The sequence below is a fragment of the Xenopus laevis genome, chromosome 1S, assembly GCF_017654675.1.
Source record: "Xenopus laevis strain J_2021 chromosome 1S, Xenopus_laevis_v10.1, whole genome shotgun sequence".
Lineage (NCBI taxonomy): Eukaryota > Metazoa > Chordata > Amphibia > Anura > Pipidae > Xenopus > Xenopus laevis.
In genome coordinates, this window is record NC_054372.1 from 104,166,097 (window position 1) to 104,188,040 (window position 21,944).

The following is a 21,944-nucleotide window of genomic DNA, read 5'->3' on the forward strand; positions in this document are numbered from 1 at the left end:
AAAAGAAAGCCCACTTCTATTTTTAGGCTAAATTACCTCATGTTTTTAAGACTTAGCAAAGGTTAATGTAGGGTATGGTCTGTTTAATAAGTGCTGTTTCAGTGACTAGCAGCTTGCATTGACATGCAGGAAAAACTCAATGCAAAGGTCAATGCAGAAGTCAAACAAAGAATACCACTGGATCAGCCACACCCAAAGTACTTGAGTAGCACAGTTTGATAGCGTTCTGTGCATTAACATACTGAACCAGTAATACAGGGAAGTGCTTTGACTAGCTTGATGTATAGGACTTCTGCTAAACAAAGGGGCACTCCGATAAACTCTCCCAATCCTCTGACTGTCCATTCTTCCTGGGCCAGATATGTGTTCTGGATTAGGTGCAGGTAATGAATGCGCTGAGATTTTGAAGGTATTAATTCATAAACTTTATGGAAAGAAACATGGAAAAATATTCAACAAAATTCACTAATGCTAAGGGCTGTGATTTTCCTAGTGAAATTTCCATGTTACCGCGCTGCATGCACAAGTAGCTCCATATGAATTTAAAAATAGACATACATACACAAAAAAGGTACAATAAACATAAGATTTTTTAGTTACATACTTTAATTGTAATTTGATTATATCTACTGTTAGCACCATCATTTCAAAAGAACAGCTAAACTTACACTAAAAATTTTTTTAAAATGAATAAGCATTTATCAAAAAGATGTGGCTCCCAAAACAATAAAGGGATTGCATACTGCAGCCTACAGCTTTATGGATTAGACCTCTGGCAACTAACTAAAATGTAATGAAACCAGTCAAGCAAGGTATTAGTCATACAACAAGCAAACCTTGCACAATCGAATAAACATGAAATATTTAGTAGTGTTATTTTTAAGAAACCAGTCAGTGTCTGGTTACATTGTAAGAAATAAATAGCAAATTCTTTCTAGTTTCAACATTACAAGGGCAGATATTTCCTGATTTTTTAAACACTGCATAACAAAGAGAAAAAGAACATATTACATAGGATGACATCTTAAATAACAAGTGGTTAAACAGAGTTACATTTTGCAATTACTTTTTGGAACCATAACCTTGTATACAAATGTTACCCAAATGGGAAATTGAAGGATATAGACTATGCAGCCCTGTCCTATCTTTACATCAAAGCATTCACTCCAGATCTTTAAATCAGCTTATTGACCAATATAATGGGGATTTAAAAAAAAGCTTAAAATCACTTTAAGTCAAAACCAGTCTATAAGGATTACCATTCTGCTAGTTTCTCTGTGAATAAAAAAAAAGGAATCCATTAACACTGTGCTTAACAAAAAAGAAATGATGGTTTCTTGAGGGGGTCAATATGAAATTGCAGTCCACCTGTTCTAAGATGCAATATGGGACTTGAGTGCACCTGCTGAGCTTCTTCCTGAACTAATGCAACAGCAAAGAAACACATGCTGACTCAAACACAGGCAGTCAACTGAATTTTCACAGTTATTTTATGAATGTGCATTAATGTGCCTCTAAAGCCTAAACTAGCTATCTCCTACCTATCAAATCTATATTAATACATATGGCTTTCAATCCCTGCAATCCCAACTCGCCTTCTAGGTTGTGTGCAGTGGATTTCTTAATGGAGGCACCTAGAGGTGGATGTGCTATAAATGCTTATACAGAGTCGCCAAAATATAAATAAGGCCCAAAAGCTACACCATTATCCTAGCTAACTACTGTAACAGAAGGGGTGGGATGACAACATTTAAGGACCTAGTTATTAAACCTCAAATTTTTCTGGGGGACAAAATAGGGGAATACCCGAGATTTATTATGATCCAAAGCTGCTTAAAATCGGAATCCAAAACTACTCCAGTAAAAACTGCTGAAATTATGTAAAATTTAATTTTATTTTATTGAATTGATTTTATTGCACCTATTTTTTCGGGAAGAATTATTGGTAAATTAAGGGGATTCGGGTTTGGGAGTTTGGTCAAATTTTTTTTATAAGAGTGAGAAAAAGTAGAATTTAAATAAATACCCCCATGCATGTATCAAACAGACTAAATAAAGGGCAGGTAAGGTAGTCCCATTTTGCTTTAAATTATTAAAATATTTTCATAATCCCTATAATCTCCTGTTTACTCAACAGGTTTTAAAGCAAACTGTTGAACCCTCAGCAGTAGTGAGTTCCACCTGTATACCCAGCCAGGGCAGGAAATCCATATGGTTGTGGAACTAACCCCGGCACTCGCTTTAATACTGTGCTAAATGGCTCTACACAGAAGAAGGGGGAACAGAGGCATGACTCTTCCCTGATAGTTAAAAGGATTGCAGACAGCCTCAGCCGATTGTTTTTTTTTTTATTTTGCTACCCTGTAAAATTTGTTATTGAGTAACCTTAACGCAAAGGGCTTGCCTGTATAAAGGATAAGATTGCAAAAGACATTTAAATATGGATTGTATATTGTTAAGATATTCATAGCCATGTGATAAAAATCCTTCAGGGAATATTCACTTGGAAATGTGGATATTAAGACTTAATTCAAATATTCTAATTACAATTTTTGCCTTGGTCATAATGTTAGACATTTGCCAAAGGAGTATCCTGAAGGGGACAATTAATAATGCAACTAAGGAATAAGCATAAAACACTGCTATAAGTTCAAGAGCTAGTTTATCCTAAGTAAATGAACATTTAACTCAATTTATATCTACTGTTTAAGAATCCAAGGACGATTAATGAAAGGAGTAAAAAAAATTAGGTTGTGAGTAAAAACTACTGTAATACAAAAGCATAGTTTATGTATATAAGTCTTCCAGCATATTTAGTTTGTGGCCTCATTAAACAGTTCTCTTATAATCACTCAATTTAATCACTCACTTTTCATATTATAACTTACAACCAAACAGATCAGAAGACAGCATACAATGTATATTAATAGTTAGTTGTATGTGAGTATAATAAATGGCACTCTACAGAAGAAATGAAAATGATCTGGTGGGGCAATTCATTTGTGCTGATAGATTTAGGGATAATTTAAGAATCATTAACAATTACAACACTGTATTTAAGTTTTTCCACTAGCTTTGGTTCATGCTGTTCATTCCCCATTCCATCTTCACAGGCAGTTTATTTTTAATTTTTAGGCAGCCAGTCTATTGAAATTGTTACCATCCTAATAATTGCTAAACCTTGGTATTAAAACAATAACCACAGTGAAGTTCTTAGTTTATATTACACAGGGATTGAGCTATTTAGAATTGATTGTGTATTTTATTCTGATTATTATTTTACACTCAGCGATGGCATCAAGTTGATTTCTGGGAGTTTTAGTGTAAACAGCAGCTGGAGGGCAACACATTAAAAATGATATATGCAGGGGTATTTTATTCCCTGTAAAATATTGAAGCTGTCATAAATGGTAAATATACAAAGTGACATCACAAAAGTAGAATTTATACAATCCTATTTCCCGAAAATTAACTAATAGTGTGTGTGTGTATATTATAAACAAGGGAGAAGAGTCAATATTTTGAGTAAACAAGGCACTGTTTAAGTTTAGAATAGAAGGTAAACGTCAGATAAAAGCAAAAAATAATTTCATAAAATAAATGCATATGAAATCAACCATCCACACACACAATCTATGGATCATGTACATTTATATTCAGAGAGTGAAATTCCGCAATCAAACATCAGCTAAACTGGCATCAATTGCCTCTGGTGCCACATAAAAGACTGGATGTAGCAGATGGCATCAAAGGGTAAAATAGACAGATCTTTAGTCCGAATCCACACAAATAGTAAATCCAGACATTCTGGAGCCCAGAGCTTATCTAAAATAGCTTAAAGTATATGAACGTATACACAGAAAATGTATAACACTTCAATTCTTGATTGAGCACCTGAAGTTTCAGGTCTCTGTATTCGTTTTTGAGCGTATCACAAGATTTAATCAGGATTTAAACTGTCAGGGTAATTTGACAAATGGCTAAGATAAACTATGGACATGCTGGTTTTCACACAGAAAGGATCTGTGTTGTCTTATCTACATGCACAAAATCAGGCTATAGTAAGAACTATGAATTAGAGTGAGGAGCTTTTATTTAACTTATATACTATACAGAAGATGAAGAAAAAGGCAATGCCCCACCAAGCTACTGACATGCACTTTCATGACTAGGCAGGCCACATTTTTAGACAATACAGGTATGGGACTTGTTGTCTAGCATGCAGGGCCGGAACTCTAGTCTGTGTTCCCTCCCCTCCTCTCTCTCTCTCTCTCTCCTCCATCGCTCTCCATCCCCATGCCTCCATCGCTCTCAACTCCCTCCCCTCTGTTGCTCTTCCCTCACCTACTGCGCATGTGTGTAGAAGGTTGTGATTGATGGGGGGGGGGGGGCGGCCGGGTCGGCTTGGCCTGTGCTATATTTGTGGCAATTCTCAATGCCACAAGTAAACATCCACAACATATATCTACCTGCATATTTTACAGTTACTGTTCTGGAAAAAATACATTGTCACAAAGTCCAGGGAACGCACCTTGGGAGATAGTAGTACCTCAAAAAACAAATTTGTCTCATTTGAGATAACGTACCTGACGAACAAAATGATTGTTTTCAGTTATTTAGTTAAAGAAGTATATTTTTTTAGTATCTTTTTTTGTAAAGAATAATGTTTTTTAGTGTTTTGCCATTATCTATTTTCCCAGTTTCGTGCCAGATTATTATAAAACATTGTAAAACAGCTATGTCATACAAAGAGGTCTATGGAGATCTTGTGTATTCTGTGGGCAATACAACCCCCAAATTGGCTTCTGGAAAACCATTTTAAGAGCCCTGTGCTATATAGTAGAGGCTTGGGTACAGATATAAAATGAAGCTAAGACAATAACAGTGTCAGTTCTAGTCAGTTGATCACTGGCACGCAGTTACAAAGAGCTACAAGTTTGTTACTTTCCTTTATTCCTGGCTTGGAAAATGAGAATCATATCAGATGACAAAAACACATAAGCTTTCAGGCTGAACAAAGCCATTGGCTCAGTTTCTTCCTTTTTACAGCAATGTTCCCACTGGCTTTTTATATTATTTTATTCCAACATTGTACCTGTGGGCTGTACTTGGCTTAGCATGTTTTGACATCTGGACATCAGAAAAACTGTGGGATTTTTGAATGCATTTATTCTTGAACACTGATCGTAGACAGATGAGTCCTTGGCTAAGGTGTTTGCTGCTGTTCTGGCCATCAGGGCCATGTTTTGCTGAGAGCATTTACTGACTGAAGCATGCAGCTCATTAGACTTTTATTGGTTCCCAGTGTCTCTGCCCAAGGACAGAGAAATGGAGTTCACACAGGATGCCCTTTACACAGATGGACTTGACAGTAGCCAGAAATGAGACTGTATGTGTAAATTATGTTGTGAGTTTTCAAGGCAGGGATTCCAATTCTGAAAATTGAACCATCTGCCTAAGCTTTTGAAGATACTACAATGGGAAAACATCAGCTAAAATTTAAGCTTAAACTGGAACCAGCTTAGATCAATGAAATTATTGGTGTTTTTGTCTGAAGCACGAAAAGGTGTCCAATCTAATAATGTTGCTTTGGTATAACTGTTGGACCAGAAAGTTTACAAAATATTGCATATGTGTTATGGTTTCAAGAATACTAAACTTGTGCATTTTTTTAACTCCTAAAATACCATGTTTTGGCTAAATCTGAAATCTATAATTAAAGGAGACTAAGGACCTTATTTATCAAAATACAAATTTTTCGGAGTATTTAAATACAAAAACAAACTAGAATCCAAGATTGGACCTTATTTATTATCAAAAAGCAAGATTGAATCGGATCGGGGACAAACTAGATAAAATCTTGTGATTTTTCTGAGTTTTTTCCTGAATTGCTCTATTTTTTTTTCAGGCTTTTTTCCCATTGACTTATATACAACCTCGGCAGGTCTGAGATGCCGGATTTTCGGATTCCGACTTATTCCATCTACGGGGTATACTAAATCTCGAAAAGTTCAAGTTTGCTTTTTCCACTAAAAATTTAGATTTTATATTTAAAAAAACTTAAATTTTTCGAGTTTTTGGCATTCAGACTTTAATAAATAACCCTCTAGAACAGTATTTACAGATGTATATATTTAAACCTGGCTAAGAGGGTCACACATGCATCTGACTTGGGTGTGTACAATAATATCTCTCAGGGATAAGGGATCTTTCTGTAATCTGGATCGTCATACCTTAAGTCTACGAAAACATCAATTAAACATTAAATAAACTCAATAGGCTGGTTTTGAATTCAATAAGGATCAATTATATCTTAGTTGGGATCAAGTACATGCGACTATTTTATTACTAAAAGAGGTAAAGAGGGCCCTGTTTAAAAGAACTTACAATCTAATGATATACTTCTCATATAAATGGTACTTTTGATGGGCTTCAGTGTAGAGAAAGGAGTCCATCCTAGATTTTTACCTAACAACCTGGAGTTGTTTCTGGCACTCTCACGCAAGCACAATTTAATGCACATTTATATATAATTTTTACTGTAAGATAGGCAACAATATTACTTTGTAAGGCACAGTGCTTACACTAATTTGTTATTTGTTATCTTGTTATTTGTTTGCTATATCTATCTATCTATCTATCTATCTATCTATCTATCTATCTATCTATCATCTATCTATCTATCTATCTATCTATCTATCATCTATCTATATCTCTCTGGATCATCTGACTCTGACCCATCTGAGGTAAATGTACCTTTTGGAAAACTTGACAATAATGGCTGTAATTACACTGCTAAAAAAAATATGTTCCCTCTTAGAAATATTTTTCCGCCAGTTAATTTATTCATAAGGCAAATGGTGGAACAAACTCATATTACTGGAAAAGAGCCAGCGTGGTGCACATCCACTTTCAAACAAGCAAAATACAGCCAAGACAAAGCACTCATTAGCGTTCATATTTTATAAGTACAGCATGGAACTGCAATAGTCCTGAAAGAATGACTTGATGCTGGGTGACAGAAGCAACAATATCTTAAGGACAACGTGCTGGTACATGAGAGAGAAGCAGCTGTCATATCACAGAGGACACAAAAACCACAAACAAAACCATGCTGCTCTAAACTTCACTACTGCTTTTCTCTGCCAGGGGCATGGGGATCTTAGATTAAAAAAAACAGACCAAAGTGGCACAGTTACCTTTTGTGTTATATTGTAAACAATAAAATAATTCTTCAACTGGCTGTAAAGCAAGCAATGAGGATCATGTTGCCAAGCATGCTTGATATTTCGCCTCAACTGCTACAGTTTGCATAGGAAGTGCATCTCAGCAGAGCAACCCACAATAAATTGCTCTTTCTATTTAATACTTTTCCTGCCGAGTAGAATATTATAAAGTGCATAGCTTACGGTTTAGTGTCTTCAAATTTACATTTAACCTTTAAAGAACTCTATACCGTAATATTTACTTTGGAATTTACCAATGGAAATATTAAGAGCTGGATGTGATTTATATATTTACTTTTTGCTTTATTTCCCCAAGGCTTTTATGAGGATATTACTGGGCAAGTGTGCAGCCTAGGCCTTCTATGAGATCCTACTCTGTATATCAAGAAGTTGGCACTGCCCAGTCGTCTAATGATGAAGCCTGATGCTGTGGAGGGCCTGAATACGAACCTTGGCTATAAATGGCAAGCACTCTCTCCATATTAAGAAAACAATACCTAGGTCTGGATCCTAATCTTTACAGAGAAATTCCATAAATGTACACTGACATTATCATTACATTGTAGCTGCTGAAGTTCTGTAGTAAAACAGCCCAAGGGTACCCTCAAGTGCTTTACATGAATGCATTCTTTCAATAACTGTTTAGGAAGAATATTCCAGCTAAGGACATTATAATCTATGCAATAAAAGGAGCAAGGTTTGTATAAGGTTTTTTTTAACCCATAGCAACCCATAAGCAGGCATCATTTATGGGTCACAAGTTAAAAAAAAAAACCACCTGCCTAGTTGTGGTTTACTAGGGTGCAACTTTTGAATCTTTTATTACATTACCATACAAATATGTTGAAAAGGAAGATAAACAAACACATGCTTCTGATTATACCAAGAAACATGGAGTATATGGACCATCTGTCTGGAAGGGGTAAAATTGAAGCTAAAGGAGCACTTTTGTGCGTCATAGCATCAATTTAACCCATTCGAATGACAAAGATTATACAATCTATGGTGCTGATATGAAAGTACCATTGCACCACCAGTGTGACCTCTATGTTTCCGGGGGAATATGGTACCTTAAAGGGGTTGTTCACCTTTAAGTTATCTTCTCGTATGATGTAGAGAGTGATACCCAATGTGCAATTGGTTTTCATTTTTTATTATTTGTGGTTTATGAGTTATTCAGCTTTTTATTCAGCAGCTTTCCAGTTTGCAGCTTCAGCAATCTGGTTGCTAGGATCCAAATTAACCTAGCAACCACACACTGATTTTAATAGGAGACTGGAATATGAATAGGAGAGGCCTGAATAGATAGATGAGTAATAAAAAGTAGCAATAAAGATAAATGTGTAGCCTTAAAGAGCATTTCTTTTAGATAGAGTCAGCGAACCCCCATTTGAAAGCTGGAAAAAGTCAGAAGAAGAATGCAAATATTTCAAAAACTATAAAATATCAATAATGAAAAACAACTGAAAAGCAGCCACTCTATAACATACTAAAAGTTTATTTAAAGGTGAACAATACTTGCTGCCAGTTCTCCACAGCTGACCGCTATTAGGTTACACTGTTTGTAATATACAAGAAAACAGAATAGGAAGAACAATCAAATGGCATTAGAACCTATTTGTTTGTGGGCACCTGTACCTAAAAGTTTATAGTCTACCTTTAAATGTTTTTCTGAGCATTAGATCAGAGAATTTCATGAGTGAATAAATATATAGGCTGTCAAAACAATCTGCCGTCACAACATCGTTTGCTATATTTAATGCAACAGTTTTTGTTCCAACAAATAATATCACTATATGAAATGATCACAGTTTGGGAAATGTCAGACTAATTCAACGGCAATACCATGGCCAAGAGAGGCTGCATTCAGAAATAACCATTTGGTCTGATAAAGCTGGCCATAGACCTGCAGATTGTATCCTATGTTCGATGAGCAATCATGCGTTGCAATCTCCCTACCTACTGCTAACAATTCAGATTATATATAGTAGTAAAAAGAACAAATCAGATGATGTTCTTGCCTTGAAATCTACAGACACACACATGGTTAAAGGGGTTGTTCACCTTCCAAACACTTTTTTTATTCAGTTGTTTTTATATTGTTCCCCAGAAATAAAGACTTTTTTCAATTACTCTCCATCTTTTATTTTTTACTGTTTTTTCAAAATCTAAGTTTAAAGTTGAATGTTCATGCTCAGTAATTCAGGTGCAGACTCTAAACCAGGGGTGCCAAATTTTTTGCAACGAGGGCCAGATTGGGTGAGGTGAAAATGTGTGGGGGCCGACCATTCAGCCCGACATTCTTTGAACCAGTAACATTAAATTACAGGAATTGAGTAATCGTAGCAGTAATATTTGGGCACATTAGTGAAATGATCTGCCACTTGGTCTATACTGCTGCCTGTGTGCTGAAGGTGTTAGCAATAGACACGTACTGGCACGTAGTGACGCCATACTTCTTTAGTTTACTGTACTGGCACGTCAGTATGTCTATTTGCACCTTCAGCCCTAAAGAAGTATGCGAAAACCGCGCGTCTCTACGTGCCAGTACGTGTCTATTGCTAACACCTTCAGCACACAGGCAGCAGTATAGACCAAGTGGCAGATCATTTCACTAATGTGCCTTAATATTACTGCTATGGGATTCCTGATCGCACTGTGCTCAGGGGCCTCGTTATTAATAATTTTTATGATGGAGGCTGAGGGCCAGTGTAAATTTGAAAACGGGCCACAATTGGCCCCCGGGCCACACTTTGGACATGCCTGTTCTAAACTGTTACAATTTTGCAAAATTTAGTTGATACATTTCTCAGCAGCATCTCTGGAGTATTAGTAATTATTGTATCAAGTCTAACAGCTGCCTGTAATGAAACCCAGAGATTCTGCTCAGCAGGGACAAAGCTAAGAAATCTATCAACTAAATGTATCCATTTAGAACAGTTTACAGGGTCGGCGACCCCCCCTCCTAGAAGGTAAAAAAAGACAATTTACACTTCAATATTAGAAAAAAGGTCACACATAGAAAATAGAAAGTTATTGGAAAAAGTCATTATTAGTTTGAAGGTGAACCACCTCTTTAACTAGAATGTTTCCCATAATTATACATACTAATATGGCTACACACTGGATTTGATAGATGAGATTCAATGTTGCTATGATAAGAACATAAAAGTAGCTGCCACTCATATCATTGAACTAAATAAGTAGATAAAGACTTCTTCCTGAGCAGTATAACCTAAGCAGATACTGTACTTAAGCATATATAGAAAAATAAATCAAATCTAAACCAATCTGTAAAACACATTACATCTTCCCTTTAAGATAATATATAGGTCAACCACCAATGTAAATGCGCGAGTATGCATTCATATAGTGATGATTAATTTCTGGATCTTGTGTTATGTAATTTTATACCTACGTGTTTTTAATGAGAGTTATGTAAATTGTTGTTACGTTTCGATGATGTGAATATGTCACTTCCAATTTGTCTATCTTCCCGCCAACTCTTGAGTATATATGGCTTTCTTACTAACAATTAGACACATTGAGAAAGGCCTCGGAGGTGGCCAAAACGTTAGGCTCATATGTTACAATAAAACGTTTTACTTTTTGCCTAAGTCCTGAGAGTGCGGATCTTTCTTGCTGGATATAAATTTAAATATTTGTGATACTGCACACAGGCAATTTAAACTATTTTTCTAGAGTGCTGGCTACCTTGTGGACTTTATATATAAATATATATATATATATATATTTTTTTTTTATTAAAATGTGACTATTAATGCATAGTCTTTGCACAAAACATTTCAAAACATGTTTTACTATGCAGATACATTGTGATAATCATATTAAATTTACATTCTGCAATTATCCAGGTTTTAGAACTGCCCCTGCCAGGAAGAAAGTCCCACATTTTGGCTTTTTTATATTTACCCAAACTGCAATCAAATTAACTTATGGCCAGATATAAGATATTTTTCTAATTTACTATATACTGACAAATTGTGGTTATAATGCAACTGCTAGAACAATAAAAACTAAGCACATCATAAGCATAAAGTAAATGTAGCACATTATACTCACGCAACTGTCAAAAGGCACAATGGCTAGGTGACAAAGCATCTATGGAAATTATTTTCAGATTGACACAAAGTAAACAGGATTTCTAAATACAAGGTGCAAGGACGAGGCTTGTGAAGCTATATAAAAATGGCCTGCATGGGGTCTATATCAGAAAGGGGAATTAAACCATTGCACTGATAACTATTCATTTTTTCCCAGAGTAATGTTACTGGTCTTTGGTGGTATAACAATATGTAGAAACACCATTTTACTGTTTCTCTACTAATAATATAGTCATTTTATAATCTGCTACTTCTGCATTTAGCATTTGAAAGTTTCAGCACTGACAATTATGCTTTTACAGTATGAAAGGACAATTAAGCAGTCTGCTTTCTCCACAATAATCCTCATTCATTTATGCCTGCCTTACAGGTGTGTTATACAGTTATTTCATTTAACCACACACACAGTCAGTGAACGCAAACACACTGTCTTCACACTGCATCAAGAAACAAAGGAGCCTTTGTCATCTAAAGTAAGATAACAGTTCTGATAAAGGTCAGGGTAAAGATTTAGTTTATACACTGTGTGTACACAGAGTATGCCAGATAGCAATGCTTCATTACGGTATATAAAAAATCAATAGCTGAAGAAAAATTCCACTGAAGTTTGAAAGGTCAGCTACATCAAATACAATTTTCAGTTGTGCTACTGCAGTCAAGACAATCTGCAAAAAGTGCAGTATAGCCTTAAAAATAGATGACGTGTAGGGTTGCCGTCTGTCCTGGTCAAAACTGCCTGCCCAGTTTTCCAAATAAGGAAAATAAGGATTTCCTAAGACTGATGTGGCGATTGACCAATTGCCGATCGCCACATCATAGCCCCGCCCCTGATGCAGTGGCATGCCCTTTGCGATACGGGCTCCCCCCGTGGTGTCATTGCCCGCCCCCATATGCCATGGCCCCGCCCCCTGCCTGGAGTTCAGCAGTAAAGAAGGTGGAAACCCTAATGACGTGATAAACAAAAATTATATATATATATAAGATGTGTGTGTGTGTGTGTGAACCAAATATGCTGTTGCGTGTCTTGTAGAGAATGAAGGTAAAACCTGATGCCAATAAAAACTGTGAGCTTGTGCGCACGTAAACAAATGTTGAGGCCAGCGCACACAACAAATTGCGGTGCACACAAAGAATTAAGTGTGAAACCACAATTTTGCATTATTCTGACCTGGGCACACAGTTTTTTTAAAAAAAAGCACACTGTTTAAAATGTGGGCACAAAAGATTTTGCTCCTTGACACTCTTGTTGAAGCTGTAATGTGGCCCTGACTTGCCAGATAACCTCAGAAACATGCCAATGTCAGTCTTCCCCTTTAGCCAATAAACTGTGCTGAAACTTCATCAGATGTACCAAATCCCTTCACAGACAGTCCATAATGGTACCATATATCTATTGCTCTAAAATACAGCTCATTGTGCAGATATGTTGCTCTTTGGATTGGGCATGGGCCAGTTTTTATCTGTGAAGAACTGATAAATATTCTAATTAAAAAATCAAAACCCCGTACTGTGAAGGAAAACCTTTCTGTAATCTAGAAAATTCATATACAGCCTGCCTGGTGACATTTGTTCTGGGAATTCCTTTATTTGCATTTTTACATTTTAAAATTAACTTCAAGAGATTTAGGGATTAAAAAAAAAAATCTAAGGAGAAGCAATCGTTTCCTCTCATAGGGAACGTGCCCACTACATATATTCAAACAGTGACACACCACAAGCCAAGCATTAATGGTAACTAATCCTTTAATCCATATCAACCTCCCCCTAATGAGCGGCCATCCATTTATTCTCCTTGAAGGCACAAAACTAGAATCTAAAATATTCTAGGAAACACAGAAACATCTAAATAGCAAAATTTATATAGGGAATAATATACCCTCTTTGATAAAACATTTTTATAGTCACTGAAGAGATCTGTGACTATATAAAGGTACGCTGCCGAAGGCAGAGTGCTTTGATTTTTACAACAGGGTGTACATTTTTTTTTGTAATACACAAGTTTAGTGAGTCATGTGACAAATGACATCACTAAGCATCAACTCTAAGGGGCAGATTTATCAAGGGTCGAATAGTAAATTAGAATTTTTGAGTTTCAAAATTCACACATTCGAATTTTAATCCCCCTATTCGAAAGTAAATTTGAATGTGAGATTTATTACACCTCGACCATGGGAACAGTCCTAATTGGAATATTTGCCACCTAAAACCTGCCGAGTTCATGTATAAATCAATGGCAGAGGTCTGTTGAGCTATTTGGAGATGTTAATAGCCTTTCTGACATTCAAGGTTTTTTTGGGAGAAAACTAGATTCATATTAAATCAATACAAAGCAAATACGATTTGGATTTTAAGGTCGAAAGTATTCGATCAAATATTAGACATTCACATTTTTTCTTAAATAATCTCTCTCCTGTGAGTACAGGTATATTCGAATTTAAAAAAATTCACATGAATTCGAAATTCAACCTTTGATAAATGGGCCTCTAAATGATAACCATCACCAAGACCATTTTAAAAAAAGAAAAATTTACAGGATACTTATGGCTGTTGGGGAAATATATTACTATATCAAGTATTTCATGCTTACACAGCACTAACAAATAATAGGGCCTTATAAAGCATTTTTCATACTAAAAAGAGTGGCACTGTCAGACTTTTCCCATTGAGGTCATTAGGACGGGTGTGTGATTTTGTCATACACCATACACCTGAGCAGTGCTTGGCTTCCTTGAAACATATCTGACCTGCCTTTAGAATGATTAATTATTTTCTTGAACCAGAAAATGCTGGCTGGCAAGTTTCCAAGATAGGATCCTGTAAACAGAAGGGATTATGGAGGCTTTGGCCTTTTATGTATTATAATTGATACCTTGGCACCTACCTCATGTGATTAACTCAGATAATTAATTTCCTAGCTGGTTGTTACCTACTTCCTGTTTTTGGTGGCTGCAGGAGTCATAGTTCTCCAAGGCACACCTACATTGCTTCTCCATGCAAGGACATTGAAGAGTGTTTTCGGAAATCTAGGGCAGATTTATTAATGGTCGAATTGAAAATTTGAATTTGAATTTTCTATTTTTTTTTATGGTCAAAACTCTCAAATTCGAATTGTGAATTATCCAAACTCAATTTGAATTTTAATTCGAATTTTGAGATTTATCAAACTCTGGCCCTTTAAAAAAAAAAAAAAAAATCTAATTTGACTATTTGCCACCTTAAACCTGTCAAGTTCATGTATAAGTCAATGGGAGAGGTCCACGGACCAATTTAGACATGTTACTAGCCTTCCTGACATTCAAGTTTTTTTCTGAGAAAAAACTCAAATCGAGTTGAGTCGAATTCAATTTGAGTTTTCGATTCGGTAAAATTAAGGTGAATTGTAGTTATTTGATCTTTTTTATTAAATAACCCCACCAATGGAATTTCGAGTATATTCAAAGTTATTACAGTTAAAAAAAACACACATGAATTCAAAATTCGACCTTTGATAAATGTACCTCCTAGAGTAATGTAGAAATGCTGTTGTTGTTATGCTTCCAGTTGGAAGGGGCATTAATGTCCTAGTTGTCCCATTTACCATTTCAGCTGCACAATTTCCAGAGTGCTTTCAAGATTTATTGATACCTTAGTGGTAGCCATACACCTTCTTGATAGACAATGGAATGCAGACCAAAAGCTGCCATACACTTTAAGATTTGCATTTCTTGTGAAGCAAAAATCTCCTATAGAGAATGAATCATGCTAAAGTTAAAATGCACTCATGTTTTTGCCTGGGGCCATTGATTTTTCAGACTTGCATTATGTTGAGAAAACCAACAGTAACATTTAAAATTATTTTTTTTTTTAGTGGGGAGGGAAAAAAAAAAATATATATATATATATAATTTGTACATAGAACGCTGGCAGGTTGCATTGGCATGATGCATTTCCATGTAGTTCAGAAGGACTGGGGTGTCAAGCCATTGTTTGCTAAATAATCAAGCACCTCACACAGTTTTGTGCAAAGCAAATAGCCCAATTTTTGCTCTGATAAATCTGCTGCCTGAGGAATTTATCTAGTGTGACAGCACCAATATAAGCTGCTGGTATGTGTCAGGGCGGCTGAACTTGCTGGGAATGCTTACCTAGGCTCATGCCTCATACTTCAACAGGGCGGGACAGCTTGCTTTGCCAGCAGTGAAGCAATATACCGGAAATTCCACAAGTTTTTCTATATAATTTTATTTTTATTGCTTCTCCTTACCCAGTTCCCATACTAAACATCCAAAAGAAATACCTCACATGTGAATAAGAGGAAGCTGTTTATCACAAACATTACAGGCATGGAACAAACCCATGTTCTATTCCCTTGGGGTAAGTTCAGTGAAAAGTACTGCTGATTGAGGGAACAAATATACAAAGTACAACCCATCTCCAAAGCAAGCATTTATAAGTTATCTACATGCTCCATTGAAACATTGCTTCCAGTGGTCGAACTAGTATGAACTATGATAAAATACATCTTTGTGTTTTTCCACAAATGTTTAGTATGCAGGACCTCTTCAAGGAAAATCGATACCTTGGAAACAGAAATCTTTAAGTTATAAAAAATATACAAAGTGCTTCTTTAGGGGGCAGATTTATTAAGGGTCGAATTGAAAATTTGAATTAAAATTTTTTTTATGGTCAATACTCTCAAATTCAAATTGTGAAATATCCAAACCTGATTGAGGTTTTAATTCAAATTTGAATTTTGAGATTTATCATACTCTGGCCCTTTAAGAACTCAAATTCGACTATTCGCCACCTAAAAACTGCCGAGTTCATGTGTAAGTCAATGCGAGATTTGGACAGATTAGTAGCCTTCCTGGCATCTAATTTTTTCAGAGAAACAACTTAAATTGAGTTTAGTCGAATCCGATTCAAATCTGATTCAAGTTTTTGAGTTGGTAAAATCCATGCAAGTTTTAGATATTCTATAACCCCCCAATCGAATTTTGAGTATATTCAAATTTAAAGGAGTTAAAAAAAACTCGCATGAATTAGAAATTCAACCTTCGATAAATGTGCCTCTAAATGTGTGAAATGAAAAACATATCTGTAAGAGCCACTGGGGGTCATTAATCAACACTGGGCAAATTTGCCCATGGGCAGTTACCCATAGCAACCAGCGCCGGATTTGCTGGGCGGGCCCCCCTAGGCCGCACTACTGCACTACCCTAGGCCTCGCCACAAATCCGGGCCTGATAGCAACAAATCATTGATTAGCTTTTTAAAGCCAGCTGCAAGTAGAACAATGAATGCAACAATTTGGTTGGTTGCCATGGGATACTGCCCATAGGCAAATTTGCCAAGTGTTGATAACTGAGCCCCACTGAACTTTTTAAATAAGTGTTTTATGTGTTTTGAAAAACAAGGCCTGCTGTGATCACTCATGCCATATGTCTGTCCATATATTCTCAAAAAAAGTTTTAAAAAAATGACTGTACATGCATCATTGCAGGAAAGTGTATTACATATGTTACAAAAGTGAATACAAAATGTAACCACCAAGGAATAAAGGAAATACATTTTAATAAACGTTAATGAATACTACCATTGAATTCATATAACTAATGTATTTATTCAACCTTAACATCTTTTTAAATATTTAAATAAAACAGTCATATACAATGTAAGATTCCACTGCATACAAATGGCTAAATATTTTCTCAGTACTACATGGAACTGTTAAAATTCCACTGCAAATAATATAAGCTAAAATACTATATGGAATAAAATCAACATGTTGTTTTTGCTGTAATGCTGCCAGAAGCTATTAGACGCATTGAAATAAACTTTTCTGTAGGTCACATTTGGACTACTACTGTGAAATGTAATTACACTGTGGCATGCATTGTTATGCAGAAAACTCAAATTTAGCATTTCCGTAATGTCTTGCATTTGTTTCAGGCAGATGAGGGCTGCATTTACAGAAAAACATATTTCAAGACTTGTAAGAGAGAGATTAAACAAAATAACATAAATTATGCCTCTGTATTACATATTTCCCTAAACCTACAAGTCAGAGAAAAAGAGAGAGAGAGAGATAAGGTGTTCCTCTCATTCTTGGTCCAATACCAAAACATTTGAGCGATACCAAGTGAGATCTCTCTTACTGTAAATATATCCATGACATATGATGTTTGGTGTTTTTAAGAAGTACTAAGTAGCACTCTTATTCTTGCAGCTTTACTACAGGGCCAATTTGACTCCAGTAAAAAGCTATATAAGAATACATCGGAGAAAATGATACAGCTGCGGATAGATAAGCTTTATCGCATGTGCCTTGTGCAATACTGTATTTATTTCTGTGGATATGTTTCATTATTGGGCAGCCTTGCATGTGTTATGCCAACTGCTAAACCAAAGAAAACACAAGAGAACGAAGTACAAAGGGCAAATTTTGAAATGGCACTCACAAATTATGGCCAGATCTAGTCATTAACACAAAGTTTCCCAAGTCACCAACACTTGCATCTGCTTGCCAAAAATGAACCGGCTTCTCCTTATGTAGTTTTCTAAAGCCAAAAGATCTGTGTTTTATAACCAGCCAAAGGACAGAGCACAAGCTGTTGTCTTATAAATAAAGAGAAGAGAATTAATACAGAAAATGTTGTAGCCAGAACCACATGGCTGTATGCATGGCAGGGATAAATGAGAGCGAGAGCAGGGCTAATTGGTTGGCGTTCTCTTTAGAACTGTACTAATCTCAAAGGCAGCAACAGTAAATTCTCAGTTACACCACTCAGTTGCAGATGACTCTGTATCATAAATGATTTCAGGTAAGGGCCAACAATAGGTAAAACATTGTAGCAATCAGTATTCTACAATGCTAACTTCCTTAAATATGTAAATCTAACACAACCCACAACATATTGATCATATTTATTTTTATGTCTTTCATATATAGTGTGTGCCAGGTAAGCACACACTGGTGACTAAGCTATTTGGATGCCAACTATAGCATATAGGCTATTTCTAGTGTAATAGCTCCAATCATCAATTTATCAGCATGCATCACAGTTTTATTTTTTAAAGTTGGAGCACTGAAAATTGCCTGTCCTGAACAAAATTAATTCAAAGCTGGAAGGGACTCTACTTAGTTAAAGGTGTTCTTCACCTTTACAGTACAAGGAAAGATAAAATCGCTCAGCAGTGTCACTGTCCAGTGATCCCAGTTGATTACCTGTTACCCTGGGCTGGTGATTCTGCCCTTCAAAAATACAGATCCCCCTACTGTTATAACTTTACTGTCATCTTGTATGCAATTTGATAAGTGGACTACATTCATCTATAAATGCATGGATCCAGTTGTTTTTCTAACTGCAGATTTAATGCATCACTGAATAGTTTCCAGTGGAAGTATCTATGAAAATAGGTACTATAAAAACAGAGTTTCCTACCCGTCATTAATCTTTGCGCTTCAAAAGGTTCCATGTAACCATTGCTCTCCGTTTTGAATCCTTTGTTTTTCTGCTCACTTTTGGCATCAAATGGATCTGAATAGTCATCAGCGATAATAACCTGAAATAGGAAAAGTTGAATTTCTTTTATTATACAATTTTTCAATATTTCTTCTTAGAACTAACAATATTAAATTATCACAAGCACAGATGCAAGGGCAGATCCTTGTTTTTAAAAATCCTGTTTAAAAATTTTGAAAACTGAGCCTTATTTACCTGCATATTTTGATTATTTAACATTCAGTGCAATTTTAGGACATTTATACATTCCTGTATAAAAATGGTAGAAATCGGTAAAACAGGCACAATAGCGGAAATTTTAAATACACGAAAACTGCATTTAGAAGGAGCTACCAGAGACCAGAATAACATGATCTACTGTATAGGCAGTTTTATACCCTGTATTTGCTGATTCCGTCATGTCAGAGACATCACGGTCACTTTAAATCAGTGGCATTTAAAAACAAATGTACAGTTTTGTGACAGGAAGTATTGTTGAATCTGTCACTGAATTGAAATTATGCTAGAAAAGCATGGCAAAGCGGCCTCTGGCATACAATATGTGTAACTTGCCTGCAATTTCTGCAGCATTTGTTTTAAATGACAGTTTCTGACAACAATCAATCTAAATCTCGTTTACATCGTGCTGGAATACATTTGATAACCAGTGGGATATGAACACCTCCAGTGCCCTGTGGCATCTGCTACATAAAATTTGATTATACATTTTTACTTCTGGCACACAGTCCCTCCCAACTCAGTTATACAGTAATAAAGGAGCATATTGCAAAGCATGCTAGCACTCGGGCAGAACGGAGAGAAATGAGAATGTTTCACGCTCAAGGAATTATGTGCTAAGCACACAAAATATTCCATCTGTGGAATTGCTATATATTTGTCTATTGGTCTATTTTTTCAGTAAGTAATATATATACCTATCAAGTAACATTACACAAATGCTGATTTGTTCTAAAGAACTCCCTGTATCTATAGAAAAATCTCAGGCACTTGCATGAACAGCTACAGAAAGTCTCTTTACCTAGTTCATTTGATTCTTGATTTCAACCAAACTGACAGTTAACAGAGCATTATTAAAAAGTATTAATACATAATACAAGGATAGGTAGTATACTTTTACAGGTGCATTTAAAGCATGAAAAGCAGTATTGTAATATAATTTGGCGCACACTAGGGGGCACATTTACTATGGGTCGAAGTAAAATCCTTCGACTTCGAATATCGAAGTCGAAGGATTTACTGCATTTAGTAGATTGAACGATCGAAGGAAAAATCGAAGGATTTTAATTGTTCGATCGAACGATTTTCCTTCAACAGAAATTAGAAGGTCCCCATAGGCTAACATTGGTGCTCGGTAGGTTTTGCGTGGCGAAGTAGGTAGTCAAAGTTTTTTTTAAAGAGACAGTGCTTCGAATATCGAATGGTCGAATAGTCGAACGATTTTTAGTGCGAATCGTTCGATTCGAAGTTGAAGTCGTAGTCGAAGGTCGAAGTAGCCAATTCGAAGGTCGAAGTAGCCAAAAAAAAATCTTCGAAATTCGAAGTATTTTATCATTCTAATCCTTCACTCGAGCTAAGTAAATGTGCCCCTAGGTGTAGCTATAATATGATAATGCTTTATACATAACAGTGTGTAACTTGCTGGACTGATAGAAATACAGATCCCTTCCAACAAGAATATCTCATGTGTCTTTATGAACAGTTTAAACCTCACAATCAGAAACATTACAGGTATGGTAGCTCCTAATTATAGTAAACATTACAAGCAGTAAACCAGGACTCCTTAAGGTGGCCATAGACGTAACAATTACGATCTTTCTTGGAAAAGATCTTTCCAAGAAAGATTGTTTGTTTCAATACACACGTGTAGAGCTGAATCAGCAGATATACAGGTAGAAACAATAGAATTCTACCTGTATCTGATGATTTATCACTAACAATGGCCAATGCTTGGTTGCCTTCAAAGGCACCCGATCAAAATTTTCTGTCCAGCCCAATCGACGAGCCAACTGATATCTAAGTCTTCAGCCGATATCGGTTGGCTCATTTCCCACCATACATACACCGAATATCGTACAAAAACTAGTTTTGTATGATATTATCTGTGCGTCTATGGCCACCTTTAGACAGAACAACATGTGCCCATACCATTACTGAGCATTTCTAGGAAGTAATTTGGTCAAAGGGATGGGTTTAATGGTGGGCTGTAAATTAGGAGACATAAGGCTATTGATCATGGTAAGCAACACAGCAGCCAATATCCTATGTCTAAATAAGTTTGAATATATGTATTCTAGGATTTACTTGGCCTTGAATACTCCAGCAATTGTGCTCTTAATGATGTGCAGTGTTTGGTTAAATGACAGCTATTACAACTATGTTAGCACACACAAATATAGTACACAATAAAAAAGTATTTTCTCACGTAAACAGGTAGAATATTAGATAATTAGATTACCTCCTCCATTTGCCCTTTGTTGCGTCTAATATGTGTGTGTGTGGAATTATTTGTGCACTAGTAATCTAATTATCTGCCTAGCAAGGACCAAACATGGAGTAGCTTCAATTTCCCTGTTCAGTCCTGTTCAGTTCAATAACCAAAACCATAGACTTTTCATAATTAAAACAATAGGCAAAAAGTTAGTGTTTACCATTTGATATATAAACTTCTAAAAATCTCATTGGAATGAATAAATAGAAAGTGGGTGTTTTTTTTTGTGTTGAGCTCTAATCTCACACTCTGCTAAATCTTCCAATCACTGTGTTTGGCAAATTTGACTAATAAGTTTGCATGCCTAATAGGAGTGGGAAATACTGTGCTGCTGCCTACACCGGAAAACCCACCACTACTGCTCATAGCCTGTTAGGGCAGAGACAGACGAGAAGATTCAGGGTAATTTAGCCGCCCGGTGACAAATCACCTTCTTCTTCGGGCTCTCAGAACTGCCTCCTCACCAGCTAGAATCTAAATCACCAGGGGGATAGCAATTGGAGAGCTTCGTTTTCCGAAGTCGCCCGAAGTTTCCTCGTGAGGCAACTCTCCCCGCATCTTCTTGTCTGTCTCTGTGAGTGATTGTCTCCTCAATTCCTGA

The 21,944-nt window shown here is 36.1% G+C and overlaps 1 protein-coding gene across 2 annotated transcripts in view; it reads right to left on the reverse strand.

The window, feature by feature from the left end:
- Positions 1-21,944, reverse strand: part of shb.S (Src homology 2 domain containing adaptor protein B S homeolog) — a 115,443-nt gene that overhangs the window by 46,831 nt on the left and 46,668 nt on the right. For both annotated transcript variants that reach the window (XR_005964999.1, XM_018239868.2), the window contains exon 2: positions 18,775-18,895. Coding sequence is in view for 1 of the 2 variants with exons in the window: in XM_018239868.2 (XP_018095357.1) it covers positions 18,775-18,895 (121 nt within the window). In the remaining variant the exon portion in view is untranslated. The remainder of the gene's footprint in view (positions 1-18,774; positions 18,896-21,944) is intronic.